The 26,953-nt window shown below is 44.5% G+C and overlaps 1 protein-coding gene across 9 annotated transcripts; it reads left to right on the plus strand.

The window, feature by feature from the left end:
- Window positions 1-949: 949 nt before the first annotated feature.
- On the plus strand, window positions 950-26,898 carry LOC140284938 (band 4.1-like protein 3). 9 transcript variants are annotated; one of them, XM_072378988.1, is made up of 27 exons: window positions 950-1,004; window positions 3,977-4,067; window positions 4,148-4,327; window positions 4,443-4,547; window positions 4,642-4,684; window positions 4,788-4,863; window positions 4,942-5,063; window positions 5,147-5,243; window positions 5,323-5,410; window positions 6,139-6,183; window positions 7,131-7,283; window positions 7,433-7,530; window positions 7,606-7,781; window positions 8,160-8,243; window positions 9,236-9,340; window positions 9,594-9,739; window positions 9,889-9,930; window positions 10,028-10,057; window positions 10,842-11,024; window positions 12,323-12,754; window positions 16,413-16,508; window positions 22,032-22,109; window positions 23,456-23,500; window positions 23,612-23,710; window positions 23,920-24,000; window positions 24,136-24,257; window positions 26,171-26,898. In XM_072378988.1, exons 2-26 carry the CDS (start codon window positions 3,987-3,989, stop codon window positions 24,244-24,246), a joined length of 2,796 nt encoding a protein of 931 aa, XP_072235089.1. In that variant the 5' UTR covers window positions 950-1,004; window positions 3,977-3,986; the 3' UTR covers window positions 24,247-24,257; window positions 26,171-26,898. The 9 variants fall into 9 exon arrangements, with proteins under 9 accessions (XP_072235089.1, XP_072235090.1, XP_072235094.1 ...); XM_072378989.1 differs by having other exon boundaries at window positions 9,597-9,739; XM_072378993.1 differs by lacking the exon at window positions 24,136-24,257.
- The last annotated feature ends 55 nt before the right edge of the window (window positions 26,899-26,953 follow it).

Genomic DNA, 26,953 nt, shown 5'->3' on the forward strand with positions numbered 1-26,953 from the left:
TAAAAGCAGCTGAAATGCAAACACACACACATTTACAATGAATCAGTTCGTCACAGAGTCCTCTTTTATTTCTGAAGAACCAGAACCACATCGGTAATGAAACAAGCAATAAACTTTGTTCAGCAGGTTTTCCTCTTATAAACAACAACAACAGATGTTTCCTGTGATCAGCTGATAGTTGATCAGCTGCTGATTGATCATCTTAGAGTGAAGTAGAGTGTAGTCTTCAGAGAGTTCATATCTGCTGCTGTTCAATAATCAATAATCAGCTCCTACACTGTCCTAGAGTAATCAATAACTGCCGTTTTATTGGACCTTGAAGCTTCTTTGGTGTCAAAACCTTTATTCAGAACTCTGAGTTCTGGTTAAAAAAATGGATTGTCTGTGAGTTACTGGACCAATCGTTCTGATGTGGTTCTGACCACATTTTATGGTCTGTTCATCAGTAACACAACCTGTTACCATGGAGACGCAGCAGGTTCTATGAGGGTAAACTCTAAGCCCCGCCCTCTTTTGGTGATCACATGATGGGACCAAAGCGGTCACATGATCAATAAGTTAGGTGGAATCATTCCTCCCCCAGAGGCTCAGAGAGGGGGTGGTGGGTTAGATGCCCCCCCCACAGAACAGCTTCTCCTTGCTCATGAGCTTGTCCACCTGTCCCCAGGGTGCAGACAGGTGAGTGCAGCTGACGTCATCTGAGCTGAAACAGACTAATTTCAAAGAAATGAACAAACAACAGTTGGAAATCATTTCTGATGAGTCAGCATCAACCTGATCAATCTGTGGGCATCACGTGATCTGACCTCGCCTGTCACACAAACAGCTGCTCACATTTTAACGTGATTTCATGTGGACAAACAATTAAAAGCACCGACAGCTGTTCCGTGCGCGGCGACGTCACCGACGCCATGACGTGGTAAGAGATGACCTAATGAAAAAAAAAAAAAAGAAAAGCTGTCCGTTACCGGGAGGCAGAGGGCGAGAGACCTGCACGCGGACAGGTAAGGATGAGGTTTTGATTTTCAGACGCAGAGAAGTAATTGATCTGTGATCAGGTATCAGTTTGTTATCGATCAGATGATTAGAGCATCATTTATGGTCACACTGCGGCTCGGTGTGTGCGCGTCCTGCTGCAGGACCACAAAGCCTCACACGCGCGCACACCGGGAGTGTCCCATCCGCCGCAGCGTCCATTGATCTGTGACGCGCCAGAAACAATTATTATTTTTTTTTATCTCAGATGTGATGAGTCATCTGATGAAGATGATCTTAATCGGGTTAACTCCACTTTACCTACACACCGAGTTTGAGACGGTTGAAGCTTAGAGAAGCGCGCACCCGTCCTCTGGACCTTGACACCACGTGATATTAAAATATGCAGCTTCCAACCAGTTTATCAGTGAGTCGATCCGTCGGGTGAACGGTCGGCTGTTGTCCAGTTAAACTGTCCTGACCAGCATTTCTTTAACTGAAAGCAGTCAGAGCTGTTCTGGGGGGAAGTGAAGGTGGACAGCTTTCTGCTCTATGGCTCTGCATGAAAGATCACTTTCATAAAATCAAACCTTTGAATCAGCTGTACATGGGAATTTGTTGCCATGTTTTAGAAGCTGTTAAAGACACCTCCAGAAGTCACCAAAATGTTAAGAGGCAGAAAGGTTTACTGTTATTGATTTTTTTTGTAATTAGCCCCTCAGTATATCTTCTGCTAGTTTTCCTTTGATCCTGGACACATCATCATGTGTTGTTGTTTCCCACACACACATATTCGCTCAGATTAACCCCTCTAATCCCGCTCTAACATTCACACACAACAGGCCAAGCCTATTTATACAAAAACACAGATGAAACTATAGTAAACAACAAAGTACCAAAACTCATCTGTAAGTCATGGATTTAAGGGTCATAGTCATAGTCATCACAAGTTAACACTCAGACTGATGTGCAGAGACACACACACACACACACACACACACACTCACACACACACACACACACACACTCACACACACACACACACACACACACACACACACACACACACACACACTCACACACACACACACACACTCTCACACACTCACACACACACTCTCACACACTCACACACACACTCTCTCTCACACACACTCACACACACTCACACACACACACACACACACACACACACACACTCACACACACACACACACACTCTCACACACTCACACACACACTCTCACACACTCACACACACACTCTCTCTCACACACACTCACACACTCTCACACACTCACACACACACTCACACACACACACACACACTCTCACACACTCACACACACACTCTCTCTCACACACACTCACACACACTCACACACACACACACACACACACACACACACACACACACTCACACACACACACACACACTCTCACACACTCACACTCACACACACACACACACACTCTCACACACTCACACACACACTCTCTCTCACACACACTCACACACACTCACACACACACACACTCTCACACACTCACACACACACTCTCTCACACACACTCACACACACTCACACTCACACACACACACACACACACTCACACACACAGACACACACACCCAACATGCACAGGGCGACAGATGCCACACACTGGAGCGGTGGGCAGCCAATCACAGCCCGGGAGCATGGGGGTGCGGTGCCTTGCTCAAAGGCACCTCAGCTGTGATAAGGAGGTGAACCGCCAACCTTCAGGTTATTGGACCCTGCTGGCGTAGGCCTGCTGCAGCCATACCACAGAAAATGACATGTAGATTATGCAGTAAAAACGGATTTATGTTGCTGGTCCTTGAACGTTTCCTGAAGACTCCTCAGAGAAAGGACAGAAAGCTCTGAGGGTTCGTGTTGGACAATAAAAGTCTGACACTTTTTATTTTGAGAGACTATCAAATATTTTATTCAAGTACATCTTCATCATCATTGTCCAAATCAGATTACATCAGATGAGACCTAATCCCCTCTGTTACCATGGCAACCATTTGCCTAACAGCTGGACAGGGTCAGCAGATGGTAACCATGGTGCCCGGTGCAATGACCTCATCAGATGGAGACGAACTGAGTGAAATCTGCTGACCTTTGCCTTCTTCGGGGTTTTTTGTGTTTAAGGTTTATGAAAAAGTTCTGAGAACATTTGTTTAATCTGTTCTCTATGTGTGTTAAATTAGTTTGACCTGTTTTTATTTTATTCAAACAATCTTTTCTTGTTTGTGGATTTTCTGTTTCAGTTTGATCTCCTTTTTGGAGTTTTTGATCTTCACAGACAAGTTTAGTTTCCTGAGTTATACGCCTCGCCCTTTTTTTCTATCATATTCTGTGACCTTTGCTTTGGTTCTGTGAGCTGTTCACTCCTTAGTGTTAATTTTTAGTGTTCAGTCCATTTTGTGAGACGGTTTTCTGGTTTGTTTTGGTCATTTAGCTTCATGTTTTTCTGTTTTCTTGTGTTTCCTGTTAGGTTTTAGTTCTTTTCTCAGTCCCTGTTTGGTTTCCTCAGCTCCTCCACACACATCTAGCTTCCTGTGCTCAGTCATCAGCCTCCTCTGTATTTCAGCTCCATGTTCCTCTCAGTCTTTGTTAGATCCTTGGTTCCACTGTTGTCTGTTTCCCGTCTCCTGGTTATTTTATATTTTATTTTATTTTTTTGTTATCCAGCCTGACTTCACCTTTCATTTGTTTATCTAGTTCACTATTCCTATCAGCCTATCACTATCAGCCTCTACAATCACCAGCCTCTTTGAATTTCCCCCATTGGGGGATGAATAAAGTTTTTTTTCTATTTCTGTTTCTATTTCTACAAGTTTTTTCTTCTTTAAATTCACAAAAACTTTAATTTGCTCTGCTGGAAGCTGGACTGCGAATGCCACTTTCCACCAATGATATCACCATTGTTTAAGGTAACCCAGTTATTAAAAGGTGACATTACTCTCTCCTAGGTCAATCACCATGACGACTGAACCAGGTGAAGCCCAGCCTGCTGAGGTGGAGTCTCTCCCTGAAGCCGCCGCCCACTCCACGCCAAAACAGGTGACGGCACAATAAATCGATGATCAATAAATTTCATGACGTCAGACGGTTGAATGTGACATCACTTCCTGTGTCCTCAGGGAAGAGAAGGAGGACCAATCCAGAGTCAGGTGCGGAGTTCATTGGCCGAGGACTCGACCAGTCAGCTGTCATCCAGCAGTCTCGTCGGCCACTCTCCTGCCAGGAACCCACTGAGCTTCAGGACGATGCAGAGCAGAGTGACACTGCTGGACGGGTCGCTGTATACCTGCAACGTGGAGGTGAGGAGTGGAGGGGAGGGGGAGCAGGTGGACAGAACCACCTGAGAAATGACCACCGAGACAATGGCAGTGATAACGAGACTCACCTGAGGCTGGTTGATGTGTTTCTGCTCAGAAACGAGCTAGAGGACTACAGCTGTTTGAGAAGGTCTGCGAACACCTGAACCTGCTGGAGAGAGACTACTTTGCCCTGTGTTTCAGGGATGCCGACGGCAACAAGGTAGCTGTCTGTTGACCTGTCCCACCTTTATGTTCATTTGTCTGTTCACCTGTACCACCTGCCCACGTATCTGATGCTGGCCTCTGTGTTGTAGAACTGGTTGGATCCAGCGAAGGAGATGAAGAAGCAGGTCAGAGGTCAGTTTGATCCTCATTGGTCAATTTTGATTAACAGGTTAAGTCATCAGGTGAGGGTTTGTTTACCTGTCTCTGTGAACTGACTGTGCCCTTTACTTTTCAGGTGTTCCTTGGAACTTCTCCTTTAATGTAAAGTTTTATCCACCTGACCCTGCTCAGTTGTCTGAGGACATCACCAGGTAGGTTCACACACCTGTAGATCAGACCTAATATTTGTATTTTAACTGCGAGGAAGGTGATGTTCTCTTGTTTGTCAGGTACTTCCTGTGTCTTCAGCTCAGACAGGATATAGTTTCTGGTCGCCTTCCCTGTTCGTTTGCGACTCACACCGTCCTTGGCTCCTACACGGTGCAGTCAGAGTTCGGAGACTACGATCCCGGTACTTAAAACACCCTAAAATATCCAGAAACAGTAACCTGAAACCCAGAAGTCTGACCACCTGTCTGTGTTCCTGTGATTCAGAGGAGTGTGGTCCAGACTGCATCGGTGGATTGTGCTTCGCTCCGAATCAAACCAAAGAGATGGAGGAGAAAATCACGGAGCTCCACAAAACCTACAGGTTGTCTGATGTTATGTGTTCAGTTTGAGCTTTTTCTGTGTTCAGGGCATCTGGAGTAACACGAGTTCCTGTGTTTCAGAGGAATGACTCCTGCTGAAGCTGAGATGCACTTCCTGGAAAATGTAAAGAAACTCTCCATGTACGGAGTGGACCTCCATCATGCAAAGGTAAAGACCAGCTTACAGCTTCACCACAAGACAAACATCTGCAGGATTTGCCTTCTAACTCACCTGTTTCAGTTTCAACTCTTTAAAGCAGATCCACTTTCAGGAGCTCACACACATAACAACTTTGATTTTTCAGTTGGTGTTGCTCATGAACATGGAGTTTATGAAACTCTTTTAATATGACTGGAGACCTGCAGGAGTCCGGAAACATCTAAGCTGTTTCTCCTGATAAGTGGAAACAGGCGAGAACCACATGAGAATACGTTAGAACCTCAGTTGATATCACCTGAGACTGTAGTCATTTAAAATCATATCTCTATGTGGCCACGTCTGCTTGGTGATACGAATGAAAACTGTTTAATCAGGTTTGTTCTGAAATGGAAAGTCTGTCAATACTGTTGGTGTTCTGCTCCCATCTATCCAATCCATCACTAATACATGACCCACTTCCTCTCTGCGATCAATTGTGTGTGTGTTACAGTAATGATTTTTCCACCAGAGCTGTTTTCCTTTGGTTCAGACTGCCAGAAAAAGATGGACTGAGGTGAAACAGCTCAGGGGGAGCTTCAGGATGGTTTTAGGACCTCTGGAGCCTCTGGTGCTGCCTCTGTCTGTGTTTCAGGAAGAGCTGTTACTTTTGTTAGCATTGTTAGCTTGCTATTTGACTGGTGCGCTACATTTAGACAAGTTCTTCTTCTGTCTGTTTCTGTCTGTCTCTGAATATAAAGATGGTAGGAAGCCGCCCTGACTGCTTTTCTGCAGCTCAGTCAGAGGTAAGACTGTTTTCTCTGAGTAGCTGTGTTTTTATAAGGTCCTCGGAAATGTGTGTTTCCTGTTCCTACATTATCCAGAATCCTCCTCCCTGTCACGATCCCTCCTTCAGCTGTACAGTAGTTTATTAAACAGCTTGACTCTGTCCGGCTAAGGTTAAAGAACGTGTTGACAAATCCTCTTTTGTGGTGTTACACAATGCTGTTCAGCTGAAAATGTTCCAGTTTGACTGTCCATATTTTAGACTCTCAGTTCGGTTCTTTCAACTTTGTGATCAGAAACAAGTGGTTCCTTTGGTCTCAGCTTGAACATGTCTTCACTGACTGTAATGGTTAAACTGAAGCTGTTTGGACCCCTGTGGGTCAGAGCTGACATATGAGTGCCAGGCGTGCCATAAGGAGACTGTCCAGCATCCTCAGGGATGCATCTAAAACACTGAAAATATTTGGTCTAACGGTTCCTGCTCATTTTTAGCCCCTTATTAACCTGTGTCTATGCAGTCATGTGAAGAAATAATTACACCCTCCTTCAATTCTTACCCATCAGGAAATAATAACATGACTTGGTTCTCGCCAGGTGTCAAAATTAAGTCAAACCCAACCTGCGGTGAACACCTGACAGCTTTTCACCCTCTTAATTTCTGTGGAAGCAGGAAGGGTTTATTCCCACTCCTTTGTGTTCACTGAATAGGGTTAGAGTGTCGTGTTCATCTGAGGTTGGATTTACCTTTTTAACACCTGCTGGGCTGAAGGAAATGTTTCACATCTGTGTGTGTGTGTGTGTGTCTCTGTGTGTGTGTGTGTGTCTCTGTGTGTGTGTGTGTGTGTGTGTGTCTGTGTGTGTGTGTGTGTGTGTGTGTGTCTGTGTGTGTGTGTGTGTGTGTGTCTCTGTGTGTGTGTGTGTGTGTGTGTGTGTGTGTGTGTGTGTGTGTGTGTGTGTGTGTGGGCAGGACTCAGAGGGAGTGGCCATCATGCTGGGCGTGTGCAGTAGTGGTCTCCTGGTCTACAGAGACAGACTGAGGATCAATAGATTCTCTTGGCCAAAGATCCTGAAGATTTCGTATAAAAGGAACAACTTCTACATCAAGATCCGACCCGGAGAGGTGAGAACACATTAAAAAAAAACCACAAGGATGTTGGTGTGTAACAGGAACTGCTTTCAGCATCCCTGGGAGATATTACTTCTTTTGTTGTTCAGAATTTAATAAAAAGCTGAAGATCTACCCAAGAAACTGTCTCTGCCTGTTCCCAGTTTGACCAGTTTGAGTCCATCATTGGTTTTAAGCTGCTGAACCACAGAGCAGCGAAGAGGCTGTGGAAGGTCTGTGTGGAGCACCACTCCTTCTTCAGGTAGGTGGGCTGTGATCGGGGTCCAACGTGAGGCCCACTGGAACCAGAATGATCTGACAGCTGTCTGTATTTCAGGCTGTTGTCTCCAGAGGAACCTCCAAAGAAGTTTCTGTCTCTGGGTTCAAAGTTTCGGTACAGTGGTCGGACTCAGATTCAGAGCCGGAGGGCCAGCTCTCAGATCTCCCGACCCGCACCGAATTTCCCACGATGCGTCAGTAAGAGGAACCTGCTCAGCCGCAGTCTGGATGGAGGTACTGACAGTGATGGTACCTTCCCTGGTTCTGATATTGACAGCTGTAACACTGGTTTTATTAGAAGACCTAGTCCAGCTTTAGTAGTTTTGATCCATTGGATTAGTCTTGATCCCTGTTGTGGATCCAGGATTTACAGCGCTGGTTACAGTTACAGCAGTGATACTCACAGCCATGGTTCTGATACTTTGGTAGCTCAGGTCTTATTTAGAGTTATCCTGATAGTATCTGTACCAAGTTCAGTACTAAGTTCAGTTCTTTCTCATACTTGTGGATGAACCTAGAACTTCGGGGACTGGTCTCAGTGGTAGTAAGGGAGTCTGTGATTGGCTGGTTGACTTTTAGTTTGCAGATTACCCATTTTTGATTGGTCCTCAGCTTCCAGAGCCACCCCCACATCTTCTCTGATTGGCTCTCCAGCCATTACAGCGTCTCTCAAAGTCAACGATGGTGCACATGAAGGTAGTTCTTAAAGCTGCAGTAACTGCTGCCCTCTGTTGGGCCACTGGGGTACTACAGGTCATGCTTCATTCAGCTTGGTGCTGTGTTGTGATTGGCTCTTCTTTATTCAGACCTGCCTCTGATCAGCTGCTTCATTTCTGTCCAATCAGCTCCTCTGTTTTTGTTAGACTTTTGTGCTGTCATCGAAGAGGTGGTTCTACATAAAATTAAACTCCACGATAAAACATAAACCAGAATTAAACTTTTCGGATGTCAACAAACACTGAAAGAAGTCAAACTGATGCAGAGCTGTTCTATTGGACTGAGTCAAACGTGTCCCAATAGATGTCAAATGAGTGCAGGTACAACACAGACTCAAAACCTCAGTGTCAACATACGAACACTGAAAAGAAAAAAACTGAGAAGTTTTCTGGTTTATGATGGAGGGAAATCTTTTCTTTCCTTTGAACAGTCAGGCAGGATTCACTCTGACACGCCGTGTTGATGCTCGATTCTGAGCGGTTCTGAGCTGTGGAACCTTAGCAACAGTCAGTCATGTGTTTAGTCGGGCAATCTGATTGGCTGTTGCCTGTGCTGCTGCTTGAAAAGTTTAACTTTATTTTTCCCCACAAGCTATGCTAGTTGAGCAAAAGAAAAGTTCATTTTGGCCGTGCATGTCGTCATCCTCTTCACAGTAAATGGGAAGAAATTTTATTTGAGCCGAGTGAACACTAACAACGTTAGCTTCTGTTAGGACACTGTGTGTCCTCACCAACAAATTGTTTGATGGTGACAGGCCATGGTTCTCAGTGGTGATTGGTCAATCAGCCCTGGCTGTGGTGCATGAGCTCTGATTGGCTAAGTGTGCCGTTGCCTTGGAAACGTACAGTGTTGATGCTTTGCTGCCTAGTGGCTGAGCATCACAATGGTTACTATGGAAACTGCTGCTGCCTGCTGCATTCATGTCTGTTTACCCCTGACATCATGATGACATCACAACTCTGTGTGCACAGACATGGGCTCGGGGCTGTATGGAGCGTCTAAAGCCATCGCAGTCAGTGACCTCATCACCACTGTCACACCTGAGAGGAGGGTGGAGGAGAGGAGGGAGGAGCCAGGTAAGAAACTTCCAATCAGAGAGGAGTTAGGCCAGCCAGTCAGAAGAGCTGAAAACACCAAATCAGACTATAACTGTCCCAGTTATTAAAGGGCAAAGCAGCAAGTCAGTCAGTCTGAGGATCAATAAGAGGTCCATGATGGCCGCCATGTTTCTTTTGTATCCTCACCAGGAAACACTGATATTAAAAAGAGAGACAGGAGTAAAGAAGTTGATCAATTATGTTAGATTAACTGCTCCTTTTTCTTTCCTAGTAGAGGAGGTGCTGGTGGTGGTGGAGGAGGTGCAGCAGGTAGAGAAGGAGGAGCTGCAGCAGCAGCTGGAGGAGAAGGAGATGGAGATAAAAGCAACAGAAATTTCTGAGCAGAGTCCTCCAACTCTTCAGAAACATGATACCAAAGTAATTATCTCGCCCGTTTACCTGTCTCTCCCATCTGCACCTGGACACATGTTTTTGTCTCACACTCATCAACTTTATTAACTGGAAAAAGTCAAGGACAGTGAAGAAGTTCACATTTGTTTACACTCAGACTTTGTTTGCTTGTTCAGACTGAGCTGACTGACACCGCTGTGGATGGAGAGCTGACCGAGGTAAACACCTGCACTGGGCTCGGGAGTCAGGGCTAATGTTTCCACTGTGGAAACACCTGTTAATTTTAACCAACCTGTCTATCTATCTGTCTGACAGTCTGATCAGGATGAAGACCTGAAAACCCAGGTAATCCGATTACTCCACTGTTCCGCACTGCATGCTGGGAGTTTGAGTGATTGAGGGTGGGAGCTGCTGTATTGGAGAAGTGTTTCACCTTTAACTTTTTTCACTCTGTCATCATACAAAGGTAAAGATGGTTTCATTTATTCAACTGTTCATCTAGGTCACAACTTGGCAAGAAAACATGGTACTATTATACTTTTCGTATACAAACACTACAAATCATGTTCAGCCATTCACGCACACACTCATACAGCACAGCGTTACAGGCTACACGGATTTTAATCTGTTTGTTTTAGTCTTTATTGTCATTGTACAGGCATCTATACAATTAAATTAAATTGGCAACCTCTGAAAAAGCATCTCTAAAAAGTAAAAAGGGTTAAAACTATAATAATAAATAAATAAATAAAAGCAGACAAGACAATATACACAAGTGTAATTACTGGTGTATTATTGTAGTGTGTTCAGATGAAAGTTGGACAGCCCACAGATAGAAGCTGTTTCTCAGTCTATTCTAGCTTCGTATGCTTCTGTATCTCCTGCTGAGCAGCTGCTGAGCAGCTGCTGAGCAGCTGGTGAGCTGGGTGGAAGTGGCTCGTTCTAGAGAGGCAACGGGAGCTTGCAATGTCATGCAAAAAGGGGAGGGGGAAACAAATAGTTTTTTTTGGCTACTTTGATCACTATTTAATTTAATGATTTGCTAAAGAACTTTGTTACATCCCTGTTGTTGATGTTTTAGTACATTGAGAATAGATCTGACACCGTATCTCCTTTCTCTCGGTTTTAGGAGACATCTGAGAGTCCTGAAGAAGTGCAGAAACCTCAGAGCACAATTAGCGCCCTCAGACGCTCCTTCTTAGAGGGAGAAGAAAGACAAGGAGGAGTGACCGAGTGGGAGAAGCGTCTGGCCTCCTCGCCTCTCCGACGAATCGACGACTACCCAATGATCGAGCCACTAGAGCCGGATGAGGTGAGATGTGGTCAGAAGTCCTGCAGGTACATCCAGGTGGGAAACCGTGTGAACAGTCATCCAGCAGCAGCTGACATCTGTCACACAAACTGACATCAGACAGGTGCTTGTATCCAGGTAGTACCTGCTGGTGATCCATACCATAACATACTGGCACCAGGTATAACCTACCATAGGTTATTGGTACCAATTATAACCTACTGTAAGATACTGATACCAATTATAAGATACTATAACATACTAGTACCAGCTATAAGCTATCATAAGATAATTGTACCAGGTATAAGATACCATAGGGTACTGGTTGTTTATGCATTTGGCAGACACTTTTATCCAAAGCGACATACACTCATATCCCAGGTAGGCAGGTAGCATAAGGGAATCATGAAAGGCAGCAATCTTACCACTACACTATCCAGTCACTGGTACCGGGTATAAGATACCATAGGATACTGGTCTTTAAACCCTTAATAGAATCCCGATAGAGTCCAAATACAACTCCAACAGAACCTCTATAGAACCCCTGTGAAACCTTGGCATTACTTAAGTAAAACCTCAATTGAACCCTTGATAGACCCTTTGCACAACCTCTGCGAAATGTTGGTAGAACTTCAGTAGAACCTAATTAAAGCGTCACAAGGGCCTTAATGGAGTCTCTCTGTAATCAATAACGAGCCTCTGTGGAACCTTGATAGCCTTAAGTAGAACCTCAGTAAAGCCATAGCGGAACCTGTTGAACGTCAATAGAACTTTGGTAGAACCTTTTTCAAAACCTCAGTAAAACCCTTGTACCGTCTTGGCAGAACTTCTATGAAACCTCATTAAAACCTTGGTAGATCCTCCACCCCAGAAACATTGTAAAAACCATGGTTGAGTACAGTAAAACCTCAGTGAAGCCATAATTCAACCTCAATATGAGCTATATGGAACCTCAGGAGAATCTTGGTAGAGCCTCTATGGAGCCCTGATAGATCTACAACTGAACCTCCTGAACCTTCAGTGAACTTAAGTAGAACCTAAGCAGAACTTTGGTGGATCTCCAGTAGAAACTTTGTGTAATTTTGGTAGGACGTCACCATTGTCTCAGTGTAACCAATAAGGAACCTCATTAGAACATTGTTAGAACATCAGTGGAACCTTGGTAGAACTTTCAGAGAACCTTGACAAAACTTTGGTACCTCACTGGAACCCCAGTAAAGGTGAGTAAATCTTCAGGTAATATGAGGTGTCAGGTGCCACCTGATTGGTTACTTGCTGATCTGTGTGTGTGTGTGATGTCGCTCACCTGTGCGCTCCAGGGGAGCGGGATCATGACAAACCAAGCTCCTCAGCCAATTGGAGAGAAGTGCCACATGGTGGGGCAGAGCTATGACACAGCCTCGGGCAGGGTCTTCACCATGATGACCAGGGGCGATGTTACCATGACGACAGCATGCATTAAGGCAGACCAGCAGGTCAGAGTCATCCCAGTGTCTGCCACTGATGATGTCATCACAGGAAGACCGTTGATCACCATCAGTGAGGTTAAGACACCCACCTCACCACCGGAGCTGCTGCCCAGCACCTATGATGTCACCAGTATGGCTGAAACCAGCAGAACCAGAACTTTGGACCTTTGTGGCAGCGGAGTCTCTGTGATGTCATCTTTGACTCCATTAATTCCTCCTAAATCCCCTTTGGATGACTTCAGGCCTGGGCCCAGCTGGATATCTCCACAGATGCCCAGAGTGGTATGATGGTTGGCATGGAAACGAGCATGAGGAGCAAACACGGCGTCCTCATGGTGATATGTGATCTGTCACAGCACTGAAACAGGAAGTGAGATTTAAACTGAAAACTGGAGCTCAGAAAATTGCAGAACCCTGAAGATTCAGGAGGAGACCTGATGGGTTAGGGCGGGTTAGGGTGGCCAGACATAAACAAACGTGCCTTTTCCTGCTCATACACTCTTACTATTAAAGTAAGAATGGGCCTCATGCAAGAACCGTTCGTACGAACAGATTTGTTCTTAAGTCGTGCGTGCGAGTTATTTAAAAGAATTTGCGCATTCACCAATGTTTTCGTATTTGGTGGGGTGGGGAGGACTGCTCTATTGAAGGCATGCTGTGTTTTGCACAATATTGCCATGAACAAGTGTCTCCCACTACCTGAACCAGCCCAGGCAAACCTGAAGGTGTTGTGCCAGAAGACCCCCATTGACTGCCCCGTCAAAGTGCCATCATGATGAGGCAACTGATTGCACGACTTTAGTTGCAGTTATCGAGCGCCTGCCCATGGCTAGAGTTTTAAAAAAAAAATGTTATAAGCTGTTTTCATATCAAGCCATTTCTTCTTTAATTCGGTGACATTACGAACTACAGGGGACATGGAATTAACAGCACTCGTAATTGCTTTCTTTGCTTTAGCAGGTCCTGCACTTCCACTGCTGACACTACTTTGTAGGAGGGTTTGTTGAATCTGACATGACGTGTTCATACAAGACATTCTTATGAAAAAGTGAGAGAAATTTAGAATAAAAATAAGAAAATTGTTCTTGCATGAGGCCCAATGTTCCCACCTCAAGCGTTATTGAAAGCATGATAACACGCATTTTAAAGTAATGAAACACAATTTGAGGCCACATGATTTTCTATAAAATTAAACAGACTTTCACAGAGCTTCCTCTGGAGGATGTTTATATCTTTTCTGGTTTTTTGTTTCTGATCAGTTTTAACTTTATCTTGTTTAGCGTAACTGTGGCTGCTATAAGCACCTGCATCGTGTTTCATGTCTGGAAGACCGACTGTGATGCGACTTTAAACAGAAAACTTCAGAGAGGGTTCTGATGGCATCAGATTGTCCCTTCTGCTTCCACAGGGCTGTTTAACAGCAAACCTCCCATGATCCATCTGTGTCTCCTCCTATAGTTTTGGATGACTGAGAGTTAGAAAATAGAACCATATATGCAAACAGCTTTATAAAGCAGAGAAAATAGTTTTATGCATCTGGCCCCTGATGTCTGAATTACAAAGCGGGATCACAGTGAGTTAACTTGAACTTCAACTCTGGGTTTTCAGTCCTGTGGTATTTAAAATACCATCTAATGCAGTTGACACACTAAGCACTCATCGACTGTCTGGGAAAACGGGGAAATTTTTCCAGCATCAGCTGAATGTGATACACCTGAGGCAGGGCTGCCAAGTTTCAGAAAATGACAAGAGTGAGACCTTAGTGACATGATGTGTTCGCCACGTTTTTTCAAACGCATCGCCGCTAACCACTGGCCTTTTTTAATATCGATTTGGCCTGTTTTAACGTCAATTTATACCTTAAGACTGATGTCCTCACCTCCATGCCAGCTGCTCTCCCTGCACTGTGGTTTACCAGTACCAAATACATTTATTTGTCAATATTTAATTTCAACCAACTCTCCATCATTTAGCTGGGGACATGTCTCATGTTGTAGGTAATGTAGATTTATGCCTTTAGGGGGGTCTAAATTGAACTTGTTGAATCTATAACTCTGACAGTCTACAAATGGATCCCAATGGGTCTATTTATACACTGTCAGAGTTAAGGATAGACCTTGAAATTTAGAATTTAGAAACACTGCTTTAGGGGGGTCTAAATTGATATTTACAAGTCTGTAACTCTCACACACACACACATTGAGACTAACATTAGAGTCTCTTTTTCAAGTGTGAACTGGGCAAGAGAAGGGGCAAATAAATGTTACACAGCTCTGCAACAAATACAGTACAATGATAGACTTATAGTAGCCTTAAAATGGTACATATTAACTAGGAAACTCAAGGACAAACCGCGAATCAACAGTGAACAAAATAGGGTAGTTGTGTCCTGTCTGTGTTCTAGTAAGCAGGAGAACGTCGAGTGGTTTTTAAATGTCGGCGCTGTTGTGTGAAAGATAATTAGAGACACCAAGACCCGCCTTATGTTGCTTCTGATTGGTTTATATTGTGTGGTGCCTTCCATAGTTGGTTAGATTTAGGCACAAAGGACTGATGGATTGGTTATCTCAGTCAGTCAATCAGAGTATTGAATGGGGAAATAAGCGTGAGAAATGTCAAGTGTGGCTTGTAGTGTGAGAATGGGTCAAAATGCGTGACTGTCACACTCGAAGCGTGACGCTTAGCAACTCTGCCAGAGGTGTGCAGCAAACCAGCATCATGACTGGAACCCATAGATGAAGCTGAAGTTTCCTTTCTGAGACTCCTATTTCAGACATGGATTTAACTTTTATTAACACATTCTCATTGACCCACCTCTGTTCCTCCTCCTAATTCACTCCTACCAAACCGAAGCGGATCAGACTCAGGTCTTCCCCTGGTCTCGTGCCTCCTTTGAAAGAAGAAGTGAGAAGTTCCAGCGTTCAGTTTCAAATCTGCTCAGCTTACTCAATCACCTCATCCCAGAGGCCATTTTGTTTCTTCTTCTCTTATCAAAATGGAGCACTATTAGTTGTTGTTGTTTTTTAACTTTGTGCTGTGTGGGTTCTGAATGGCTACTGCGGGCGGAGCTTGTTTATTTTACTGCTTTTTGCTTCTTGTAAACTGACATTTTTATTTTATTAGATTACTTTGACTTACTGAAGCTTTTTCCTTTAAAGCTGCTACTTTTTTTTGTCAAACCTAACATTCCAGTCAAGAAGTAATACCACAAAGATACACAAAATTACGACACAATCCCCAAAGAGACACAAAAATAAAAAAATCTCCACAGATACAAAATAACTGTAGAAAGACTTAAAACTGGCATATAAAGACACAGAACATGAGGGGTGGAGCCTTGGGAACAGTATGAGTTTATTGATGACAAATGGAACCTTTTTGCTGTTGAAACTCATATTTTGTACTCTAGTTGTTGTCCCATCAGTATTTTTCCTGTTTACATCACTTGACTGTACACATGATTGTGTTACCAGAATAACACAGGCTCTTATATTCAGTTTATTGCAGCTCCAGTTGTTGTTGGTTCTCACAAACATGCAGGAAAAGTCAGGGACGTTCTACCAACAGTCTATGTGGTCTGCTGTAGATGTTCAGCTATTGGTCCACACCCAGAGTAATGCAGAACACTTCAATCCTTTCATCGATGTTTGTAGGTTGATTCTTAGTTTATGCTGTCTGAGTTTGGGCTGTCCAGGACCTGAGCGCAGGACTATACATGAAGAGAGGGGTTATGACCCGTGTTGTAACCCAGATAACACTGGTTCTGTTTAAAGTCTAATTGTTGATTATCAGCCACTTAACCCCACACTAACACCCACCTCCTGCATGGCTACACCCTTTTCACAGTTTTTGTTCCTTTCATTAATTTATCCTTCCTGTGGCCACTGATCAACAGTTTACCTTTTTGTCTGTCCTCACTGTGTTTGTTTAATCTGTGCAGCCCAAACCTACATTTGATGAAATGTCTCCTGAGCTGACAGCTCTGCTGAAGTCGGCCAGAGATCAACAAACCTTCAGGGAGCACAACCTGCTGAAGGTGCCTGTTTACCTGTCTGTGTACCCTTCAATCTGTTTTATGATATATTTTTTGTTTTATCATTCATATTTTAGCTGATAAAGTCCTTGTAAGAGGGATTAGGGTTCATAGGGTAGACGTGTCCCCTTACTGCACCCAAAGAATATGACTTACATACATTTTTTCATTGTATGGTTTTACTTATTAGTAACTCCGGGCAGCTTGTAGCGTACTCATTAATCACTGATTCTTTTAGGGTCAATTGTAATACCTCCGAATGGGCCATGTGCCGTGCCTCTATTGTTGAGGCGGCTGACCGGAGCTGTGGCTGTAAGGTGGTTGGTGCCTGTCATGGCGGTAATCCCTGAACCCGTTGGTGGTCTCCATCAAGCTGAAGAAGGAGTCCTATCAGACCTTTTTGGTCAGTGGGACTCTGGAAGCAGCTGATGGGTACCGATAGGCCAAGTGGAGTGCAGCCTCTGCGGTTGCTGAGGCAAAAACTCTGGCTTGGCAGGAGTTCTGTGAGGCCTTGGAGAACGATTTCCAGACAGCCTCGAAGAGATTCTGGTCCACCATCTGGCAGCTCAGGGGGGAAGCGGTGCACCGTCAACACCGTGTAGGGTGGGGCTGCGAACTGTTCCAGTGAGAGGTCACAGCCCGACGACACTGACAGGACCACATCTTCCGCAAAAAGAAGAGACCCGATTCTGAGGTCACCAAATTGGACCCCCTAAACGCCCTGGCTGCGCCTAGAAACTCTGTCCAGGAAAATTATGAACAAAATCGGTGACAAAAGGCAGCCCTGACGGAGTCCAACTCTCACTGGAAACACGTCCAACTTACTGCTGGCAATGCCGACCAAACTCTGACACCGGTCATACAGACATCGAACAGCCCCTATCAAGGGGTCCGGCACTCCATACTCCCGGAGCACCCCCCCTACAGGACTCCCTGAGGAACACGGTCGAACACCTTCTGCATGTCCACAAAACACATGTAGACAGGTTGGGGCGAACTCTCATGCACCCTCCAGGACCCTGCTGAGGGTGTAGAGCTGGTCCACTGTTCCACAGCCAGGACAAAAGCCACACTGCACCTCCTGAATCCGAGGTTTGACTATCCGACGGATCCTGCTCTCCAGTACCCCCTAATAGACCTTACCAGGGAGGCTGAGGAGTGCGATCCCCCTATAGTTGGAACACACCCTCCGGTCCCCCTTTTTAAAGAGGGGGACCACCACCCCGATCTGCTAGTCCAGAGGCACTGTCCCCATGTCCACGCGATGTTGCAGAGGTGTGTCAACCAAGACAGCCCTACAACATCCAGAGCCTTGAGTAACTGTGGACGGACCTCATCCACCCCTGGGGCTTTGCCGCCGAGGAGCTTTTTGACCGCCTCGGCCAAGGCTGCTACTATAACAACCCCCCCCCTGAGATCGCTGTTGTGAGACGCTCTGAACTATTTTTCCTCCCTCCCTTCCTTCACGGACACCTAGTGATTGTTGACTCCGTCTGGGACCCAATCAAGGACTTCTCCATGGCAACCTGCTGTGGTATCACGATGACATCCTGTGAACTGAGACACTGGTTGAGAGCCAGACATAGCAACTCTCTGGGCTTACCCCCATCCCACGCTTTCAAGTTGTTTTGCATTTTTATTTGAGAAGCGAGCAAATGTTTGCTTATGTTTGGAGTCTATGTTGGATGGTGAGCTAATGTTTGCTGTTCTTGAGGTTGCCCCACATTGTACTCCCCAAGGAGCATAGTCTGGATGCTGTGTTTTCCCCCCTCTTGCAACTCAATAATTGTGCACATGCGCGTTAGCTGCAAGCTGCCTGTTGCAAAAATAATTAATAAAAAAGTATTTTCTGATTCTGAGAGGGAAATCGTGTCCTGGTGATCTTTTGGTGGTCTTCACCAGTCTCTGTGGGCACAGCTGTTGTGCTGCCATACCACAGTTGGTCAGGGTGCTCTCAACCATGCAGCTGTAAAAGTTACCGAGGATTTTAGTGGACAAACCAAACTTCCTCAGCCTCCTCAGGATGTACAGCTGCTGCTGAGCCCTCTTGATGTCTAGGTGAGGTTCTCATTGATGCGGGCGCCTAGACACTTGAAGCCAATCTCTCCACTACAAGTTTTTGAATGACCAGTGGCTGATGAGGTTACCTTTTATGCTTTCTTCATGTCAACTCCGTCGTCTTGTCTGTGTTGAGGGTGACATTATTCTCATCGCACTATGGCACCAGATTGTCCACCTCCCTGATATAGACTGTTTCGTCCTCCCCAGTGAAGCAACCGATCACTGCAGTGTCGTCAGCGAACTTCAGGATGATGTTATCCTTGTAGGTGGTGACGCAGTCATGGGTGATCAGGGTGGAGAGGATGGGGCTGAGGACACATCCTTGTGGAATGCCAGTATGTGTACTTGTGCTGGCTGAGGTCTTGTTACCAATCTTGATAGACTGTGGCCTCCCTGTAAAGAATAGTTTATGGGTGACTTTGTGGGGGATAACTGTATTGAAGGCTGAAGTTAGCAAAGAGCATCCTGATGTATGAGTCTTTGTTTTACAGGTGGGAGAGGGAGTGATGGAGGGCAGCCGCAGAACCACTCTCAAAAAAGCACTTTGCTATGTCTAGAGCGGTACCAACTAGATCTATTAAGGCTCACCTCCACACACAGCGTTGGCTCTGGAACCAAACTCCTAGAAAGGAGTTGGACTGTCATACTCTGGAGTTGTCTAGGGGGAGAGGCATGCGGTAGGTGTGGGGATACTCACAAGCCCCCAGTTGAGCACCTTAGTGTTGGAGTTCTCCCCAGTGAGTGAGGGGGTCACCTCTCTGTGACTGCAAGTTGCAGGAGAGGAGGTTTTGACTGTTGTTTGTGCATATGCACCAAGCAGCAACTCGGATTACTCTGCCTTCTTGGGGTCTCTGGTTGGTGTCCTGGAGGAGCACCACCTGAGTATTCAGTGGTTCCCCTTGGGGACTTTAACGCCCCATGTGGGCAATGATGGCGTGATCTGAAGAGGCATGACTGGGCCTCCCTTATCTGAAGGGTTTTGGTGCCGGTAATGGCGGTAACAAGAGGGCTTACTAATATTGGACACCAGAGGTGAGGGAAGCTGTCAAGCTGGAGAAGGAGGCCTTACAGGCCTGGTTATCCCAGGGGACTGCAGCATTGATGGTTAAAGCTAAAACTTGGACTTCCAGCTGGCCTCAAGGATGTTCTGGCAAACATTTCTGCAACTCAGAGAGGGAAATAAGAAAAGAAAAAAGAATTTGAGGACTTATGGGAAGACTCATCTGTCACTTTGGCAGAGGTTGTTCAAGTACTTAAGGTTATTGGTGGTAAGATGCCAGAGATGGAAGTCATCAGCAATAAGGGTCTACTCTGGTCCATTGTGGTGAAGAAAAAGCTGATCCGGAAGGAAAAACTTTTTAATTCATCTTTGTCCCAAGCCTCACCCATGGTCACAGATCAACATTGTCCAGTGTTGTACGCATTGAAACTATAGTGCTGTCAACAAGCGAGTCAAGTATTGCTGGTTTAAAATGTAGGTAGTCGTCCTCTGTCATATCAGCACATGTCAGTGAAGAAAAGGATGATGAAATCAATTCTTTAAAACTGGTTAGAGCATTCTCTGATAGACACCTTCTATATGTAAAATTCTTTTGTCAAGTAATGTAAATTCAAAAGTTATCAAGAAATGGTCAGACAAGACAGGGTTATATAAGGGCCAGGTGGACGATACACAACAACAAACACAAGAGGTTTTTGTGATTTCCACTTTGGGTGGGAAAAACTGAGGATCAGAGATTCAAAAGAGCTAAAACTAATCTTGGGTCTAGGACTGATTAGTAACCCTGATCTGAAGATAGCTGCCACTCCTCCTCCTCTGCCTGTGGTTGGAGGAACGTGAACATTTAAATAGTCAGAGGGAGTTGATTCATTAATGCTAACATGATCCTCCTGCTGCAGCCAGGTTTCTGTAAGACAAAATATATCAATATGATGATCACAGATCAAATCATTCACTAACAGAGACTTCAAAGGGAGAGATCTAATATTTACCTAAATTTTACCTAAAAATTTACCTAATTTACCTAAAAAATAACCTAAATTTGTCCAGCACAGCAAATAAGCAAATATCAACCCGGTCTAATGCTTTCTCTGCTTCGAGAGAGACGACGCATTCTGGGATATATTCAGAGGGAGAGTAGATCATGTCAAGCAGTCGTCTTATATTGAAATAAGATTGCCTGCCTTTAGCAAAGCCAATTTAGCCTTTAGATATGGTTGAAGGGAGGACAGTCTCCAATCTGTGGGCTAGGACCTTGGCTACAATTTTAGCATCCGTGTTAAGGAGGGTAATAGGCCTGTGGGAGGCACATTCAGTCGGATCTTTACCCTTATTTGCAATAAGGTTAATGATACAGGCCTCCGTAAATGATGGAGGAAGTTAACCTTGCCTGCAAGATTCAGAGAGGACTGAGCATAACATTGGGAAAGCAATAGAGAGAATTTCTTAAAAAGTTCTGCCATCGGCATCGGGACCCGGGCACTTGCCTGACTGCATTGAAGAGATGGCTGAAGCTATTTCTGCCTGGGATATAGGTTCTTCCAATCTTTTTTTTTATGTCTGATGAAAGACTAGGGATGTTAAGACCACTTAGAAAGTCAGAAATTGCAGTAGAATCACTCTGACAATCTGAGGTATAAAGCTGTGTGTAAAAGTCCCTGAATGCTTCATTAATTTGTAGGTGATCTGCAGTTATAAGGCCATTTGGTAACCCGATTTTAGAAATATTTTGTTTTGCTTTATGACCTTTGAGTTGATTGGTGAATAATTTGTCAGATTTGTCTCCATATATGTCAAACATGGTTTTACTCTTTAAAAGTGATTGTTCAATTGAGTAGGCAGTGATCAGATCGAATTTGGTCTTAAGTGCCAACCGTTTTTTATACAAATCTGGACACTTCGTCTGGGCGTATTGTTTGTCAATCTCTCTGATTTGGTGGGCAAGGTCTGATTGCTCTTGGTGAGATTTTCAGTTCACTTGAGCGGTGTAGGCTATAATCTTCCCCCGAAGGTAGGCCTTAAGAGCATCCCACAGAATTAAACAAGAAGTGTCTGGAGACAAATTTGTAGTAAGAAAAAAGGCTATTTCTTCCTGCATGAATTTGACAAAGTTATCATCTGACAGCAAAGTTGAATTGAATCGTCACTGTCTGTTCCTCTGAGGGAGGCCAGGAAAAGACATGGTTAGGACAATAGGGGCGTGATCCGAGATGACAATACTGATGACAATACTTTGATAAGTACATGAATGAACTAGTGGAATAAGTTTGTTATCGATAAAGGGCAAAACAGGACGGGATATTAAAGAAGACAAAAAACAATTCTTCCTACCAATTAAGTTTGAGGGCTAGGTTTTTTGAAAAGTTTAGCATTCCCTGGAGCTCTCGCCTACACTTCTACTCCATCTGCCCTACAGATCGAAAGTCCCATCACCTAACGATTTTTGTCTTTACCTTCTGTTTCAGACTTCAGAGAAAGTGGAGAAGGTCTTTCTGCTGACAGAATCATGTGATCAGGACCAGCCAATTGCTGACAAGCCTCAGGTAGAAAAAATTCTGGTGGGATCGCCCCCCACTAACACACCGCCACCCCCACCAGGAGCTGGAATAATGCATTCTGATAATGTCACACAGCAATGGGCCAGCAACAATGACAGTAGCTATGCTAATGATGCTAACGTGGCTAAACATGAGGTCAGTGATGACGATGATGATAACGATGATGATGTCAGTGATGATGAGCCCAAGAGCCAAACTAGCACTGATAGCAATGAAGATGTTAGTGAGGCTAGTGAAGATGCTATTAGTGTGTTGGCGCAGGCAGCAGTGGAGGAGGCAATGGAGGCTGCGTTCAGACAGGCTCCACCCCCACACACTAATGATGCCAATAATGACAGTATTAATGTTACCTTAGCGATTAGCTTTGAGGAGCAGTTTGTTAGCACAGAGGCTAACAGCTCCACCAGACCCAACTTGGTCCTGACCTCCAGACATCACCATGACAATGAAGACTCAGACCCAGAGTCACTGGACGAAGAAGCGTCTGAAGAAAACTCTCCCCCCACCAGTTTACCCCACCTCAAGTCCAGGTACTCAATCAATCGTACTCAAGCATCTGCCCACAGCGATGACGAAGACGACGACTCCAAACCTCTGCAGGAGGTAACACCTGAGAAACCTGAGACCTGCCCTAGTTACACCTGTTCCAGTAACAACTTGTTCCATTTACCAGTCCCAGTTACACCTGTACCAGTTACATCTATCCCAGTTACCTGTCCCAGTTACACTTGTCCCAGATGCACCTGCCTCAGTTACACCTGTCCCAGTTACACCTGTTCCAGTAACAACTTGTTCCATTTACCAGTCCCAGTTACACCTGTACCAGTTACATCTATCCCAGTTACCTGTCCCAGTTACACTTGTCCCAGATGCACCTGCCTCAGTTACACCTGTCCCAGTTACACCTGTTCCAGTAACAACTTGTTCCATTTACCAGTCCCAGTTACACCTGTACCAGTTACATCTATCCCAGTTACCTGTCCCAGTTACACCTGTCCCAGATACACCTACCCCAGTTACACCTGCCTATTTGCCTGTCCTAGTTACATATTTACCTTTCCCAGTCCATTTACCTGTCACAGTCACCCCTGCCTCAATTACAAATGTCCATTTACCCGTCAGTTACCCCTGTCCCAGTTACATCTGTATATTTACCTGCCCAAATTACACCTGCCCCAGTTACACTTGCCCATTTACCTCTGTGGGAGGTAACCCCAGGAATACCTGAGGTCTGATCCACTAACCCTTTCCCGTACACATGCTGCTTGTTGCCATCTGAGGCAGATCCAGCTGCTGAACAGCTGTTCATGTTGGTGCTTTGTGTGTTTCAGGAGGTCCCAGTAATGAGGAAGACTCTCACATACGAAGCTCCTGGGGTGAGGAAGGTGTTTCATTGATCAAAGATCCGCATTTCTTTGTGATCAAACAGTTTTGTAGAAATGAAAGATATTGATCCGCTGCTGCATTTCATGGGTTGTGTCTTTCAGAGCCAAGTGGACTCTGATCCTCCGGCAGGTCTGCTGCTGAGCTCCCAGACCTACACCGCAGAGACCTCCAACATGACCACCACCACCCAAATCACCAAGGTAACGCTGTAAGCACGGCAACACCACCCACATCTGAGGTCACACCATGAGCATTGTTTGTTCATGTGCATCTTTTCTGTTGCTGATGGGAAATATCCACACTGAAAAACCTTAAAACAAAAGAGACATCAGAAATACGTGTCATTCTGCAGAAATGAGAAGTTCTGATTCTGTGGTCTGAGTTGCTGTTTCGGTACCTTTGTCCACAGACGGTGAAAGGAGGAATTTCAGAAACCAGAATCGAGAAGAGAATTGTGATTTCCGGAGACACAGAAATTGACCACGACCAGGTAAAGTCACCATTCTTTACTCACTGACTAGATACAGAACCAGAATGAAACAGAAGGTCACCTGGACATACCTGGACCTGTTCAGACTCAGACCCAGACCCGGTCCAGGCACTGACCCCCGTGTCTCTTTTGAAGGCCTTGGCAGAGGCACTCAGCGAGGCGCGCCGACAGCATCCTGAGCTGTCCGTCACCCGAGTTGTCGTCCATAAAGAAACCGAGGTGTCTCCTGATCATGTGATTGATTAATGACATCACAGGTAACAAGGAGGACCAGGACCCGCCCTAACAGGTGGAGTCTGGACTGGTTGCTGATTGAGGCATGACAACACTGGTTACATTCTGCTTGCACAGCCTCTTTCCAACTGATCAGAACCTCTGATCAGAACCTCTGATCAGTTGGAAACGGTGGACAGGAAGAAATGGAGAAGGTCTGTTTGGATATGATCACTGAGGGATGTGTAGATGGTGATTGGTGAATGACAGCTGATCAGCCATAGATCAATCCATAAGGTCCATTTGTCCTGTTATAGCTAACATGGGTCTGCCAGCATGCTGTGCTAACATTGCCTCCTGTTACCTGGATTCACAGGTTCTGGCTCTGATCTAGAATCCATGGCCTTCATTGATTAAGCCTGCTTAGATGTGTGTATGATGCAAAATGTGGAATTTATCAACTTGTACAGGAATGTGTGTAGACATGATCCCAGCTCTGAACAATCACAGCATCAGCATGTCCTTATTTCCTTAAATTCATCATCAGTTTATCAGAATGGCCTCTGACTTGTTTGATTTATGTAGTTATTTGGAGTCTGTGTTATTATTTTTCTGGAATGCATCCAACCAGACTTTTTTTTCCACACATTTTATTTTATGAGTTACATTTACATTTATGCATAACATTCACAGATGCTTTTATCCAAATCAACTTACAAGGAAAAAGGAGAATTAACAACCAAGTATATTTGAAAGATGACTCGCCACTTGACAACGACAAGTGGCGACAACTTCCAGAGGCAGCTAGAGGGAGAATGTTTTTAGGTGAGAGGAGAGGGAAATTAATAAGTATAGTTGGTTGTTAGTTTGTTATGAGAGGAGTTACACTCAGTAAAGCAGAGTTTTCAAGAGCCTCTTGAAGGTAGAGGGGGTTCACTTGGTAGGTCATCCCACCAATGGGACCATGTCTGGCAAATATTAAAAAGTTCCTGTACTTTTTAATATTTGTCTTCTTCACATGCACTTTTATGAGGGTTTTCCAAGTATTATTTTTTCATTACATTTTGTAAAGCGCACTGTGTTGTTTTTTGTTTCTATAAGTGGTTAACTGGGGGCCTTTCTGAATGGAAATCACCATAAACAGCACTTGCATTATGGTGGTTTGGAACAACAGCTGATAACTTGTGCACATGAACAGCTTGTGCTACTGCATGTTTTCGGACACACATTTGTAAGAATAAAATTCAGAAGATCTCTATGTAATAATAATGAATGTGAGCCCAGGAAGTTCATCATTTATACACAAACATGTCAAAGTTTCATCGTCTTTGCTTTGTTTTTTATGTTTTTATGACATTTGCAGTAACTGGACCTTCTTTGGTTCTAATGGGTTTGATGTCTGTAGAAATGAACACTTTCACACACTCAACCCCAGATTAAGGACTCTTTAGAGCTGAAACCAACAGACCGCCCTCCATGCAGAAGGCCCCCATTCTGTGGTGGAAAACAAATCAGTAAATCTATCAGCCCCCCCAAGGAAAATGCCCATTATGTCTGATATACAGATGATTTCACTGATTAAGATGAAACAAGTTCTGAATTTGTTGAATTTACCTCGACTCCTCACTCACATCTCAGGTAAGAGGGATGAAAGAAAAGCATCAAGTGTGTGCCTGCGATGAAATAAGATGAGGCTGTTTAGTTGTTCCTGCTCAGATTTTAGTTTCAGGAATCTCTCTGCAGACCAATGAAAAGTCGAGCTAAAGCTAAAGTAAAGGTATGACCACCAGAAGGCACCTTCTCATCTACCACAAGATCTACAACACAGCTAAAGTGGATTATTTCCCCTTTTTTTATGCTGTGCTGCTAACTTTCATTTCATTTTCCTTTTTCTAACTTTAAGCAGTAAAATATATTCCTGTCTCCACAGAGCTGATTAAAACTGTCTCACTTTCAGAACTGAAGCTGGAGGCCTCTGCTGCATTATGGGAGATGTAGGGGACTGTAGAGCCAACAGCACTCTGTGACTGCAGCGACACACCATGGAAACTTCTGGAAATTCTGAAACACGCACACATGCATGTTCACACACACACAAGAAAGCAGCACCTGTACACGAGTTAGTTATACATCACAGACAGGTCAGACGCCATCAACGTGTTCCCATAGCAACAGATGCAGAACAGAACCTTCTGATGTGTGAAATCAATTCCTTCCAGGTAAAATAAAATTAAACAGGATTGGTGTGTTTGGTCACTCTGGCTTTACCTGTCCCACCTGGTGAGGATCTTTTATTTTGAAAGTCTGATGTAAACTGCTTCCTGTCTTCAACTGCTCGCACAGCAACCAGCTAAGCTCAGTATTTACCCATGATGCAATAGAACTGTGCCATGGAACCCTTTTCTGAATTATTGTACTCATCTGTCCATTAACTTATTGATTTCCATGTCATTTTGTTTATTAATTGATTGATTTACTGGTATGCATCTGTGATTGTGGACAGACAGACTCCGCCCCTAATGTCAGACCACAAGCTGACCACTCCCCCTGGTGCCAGGTTTCATAAGTCTCTCACTGAATGTGTCTTTACCTGAACTCCATTAAAATGAGTGACTGAGCACACTTCTTCTTCTGTGGTTTAATGACAGAATGCTGTATGTAAGACGTCTTTGTACACACGATAAATAAATGTAACCAAAATATTTCTTCAGAAGGTCTTTAATGCTTCACATGAAGTTTG

This window comes from Leuresthes tenuis, unplaced genomic scaffold (genome assembly GCF_036924035.1).
Source record: "Leuresthes tenuis unplaced genomic scaffold, fLeuTen1.0.hap1 SCAF_24, whole genome shotgun sequence".
In the NCBI taxonomy this organism is placed as follows: domain Eukaryota; kingdom Metazoa; phylum Chordata; class Actinopteri; order Atheriniformes; family Atherinopsidae; genus Leuresthes; species Leuresthes tenuis.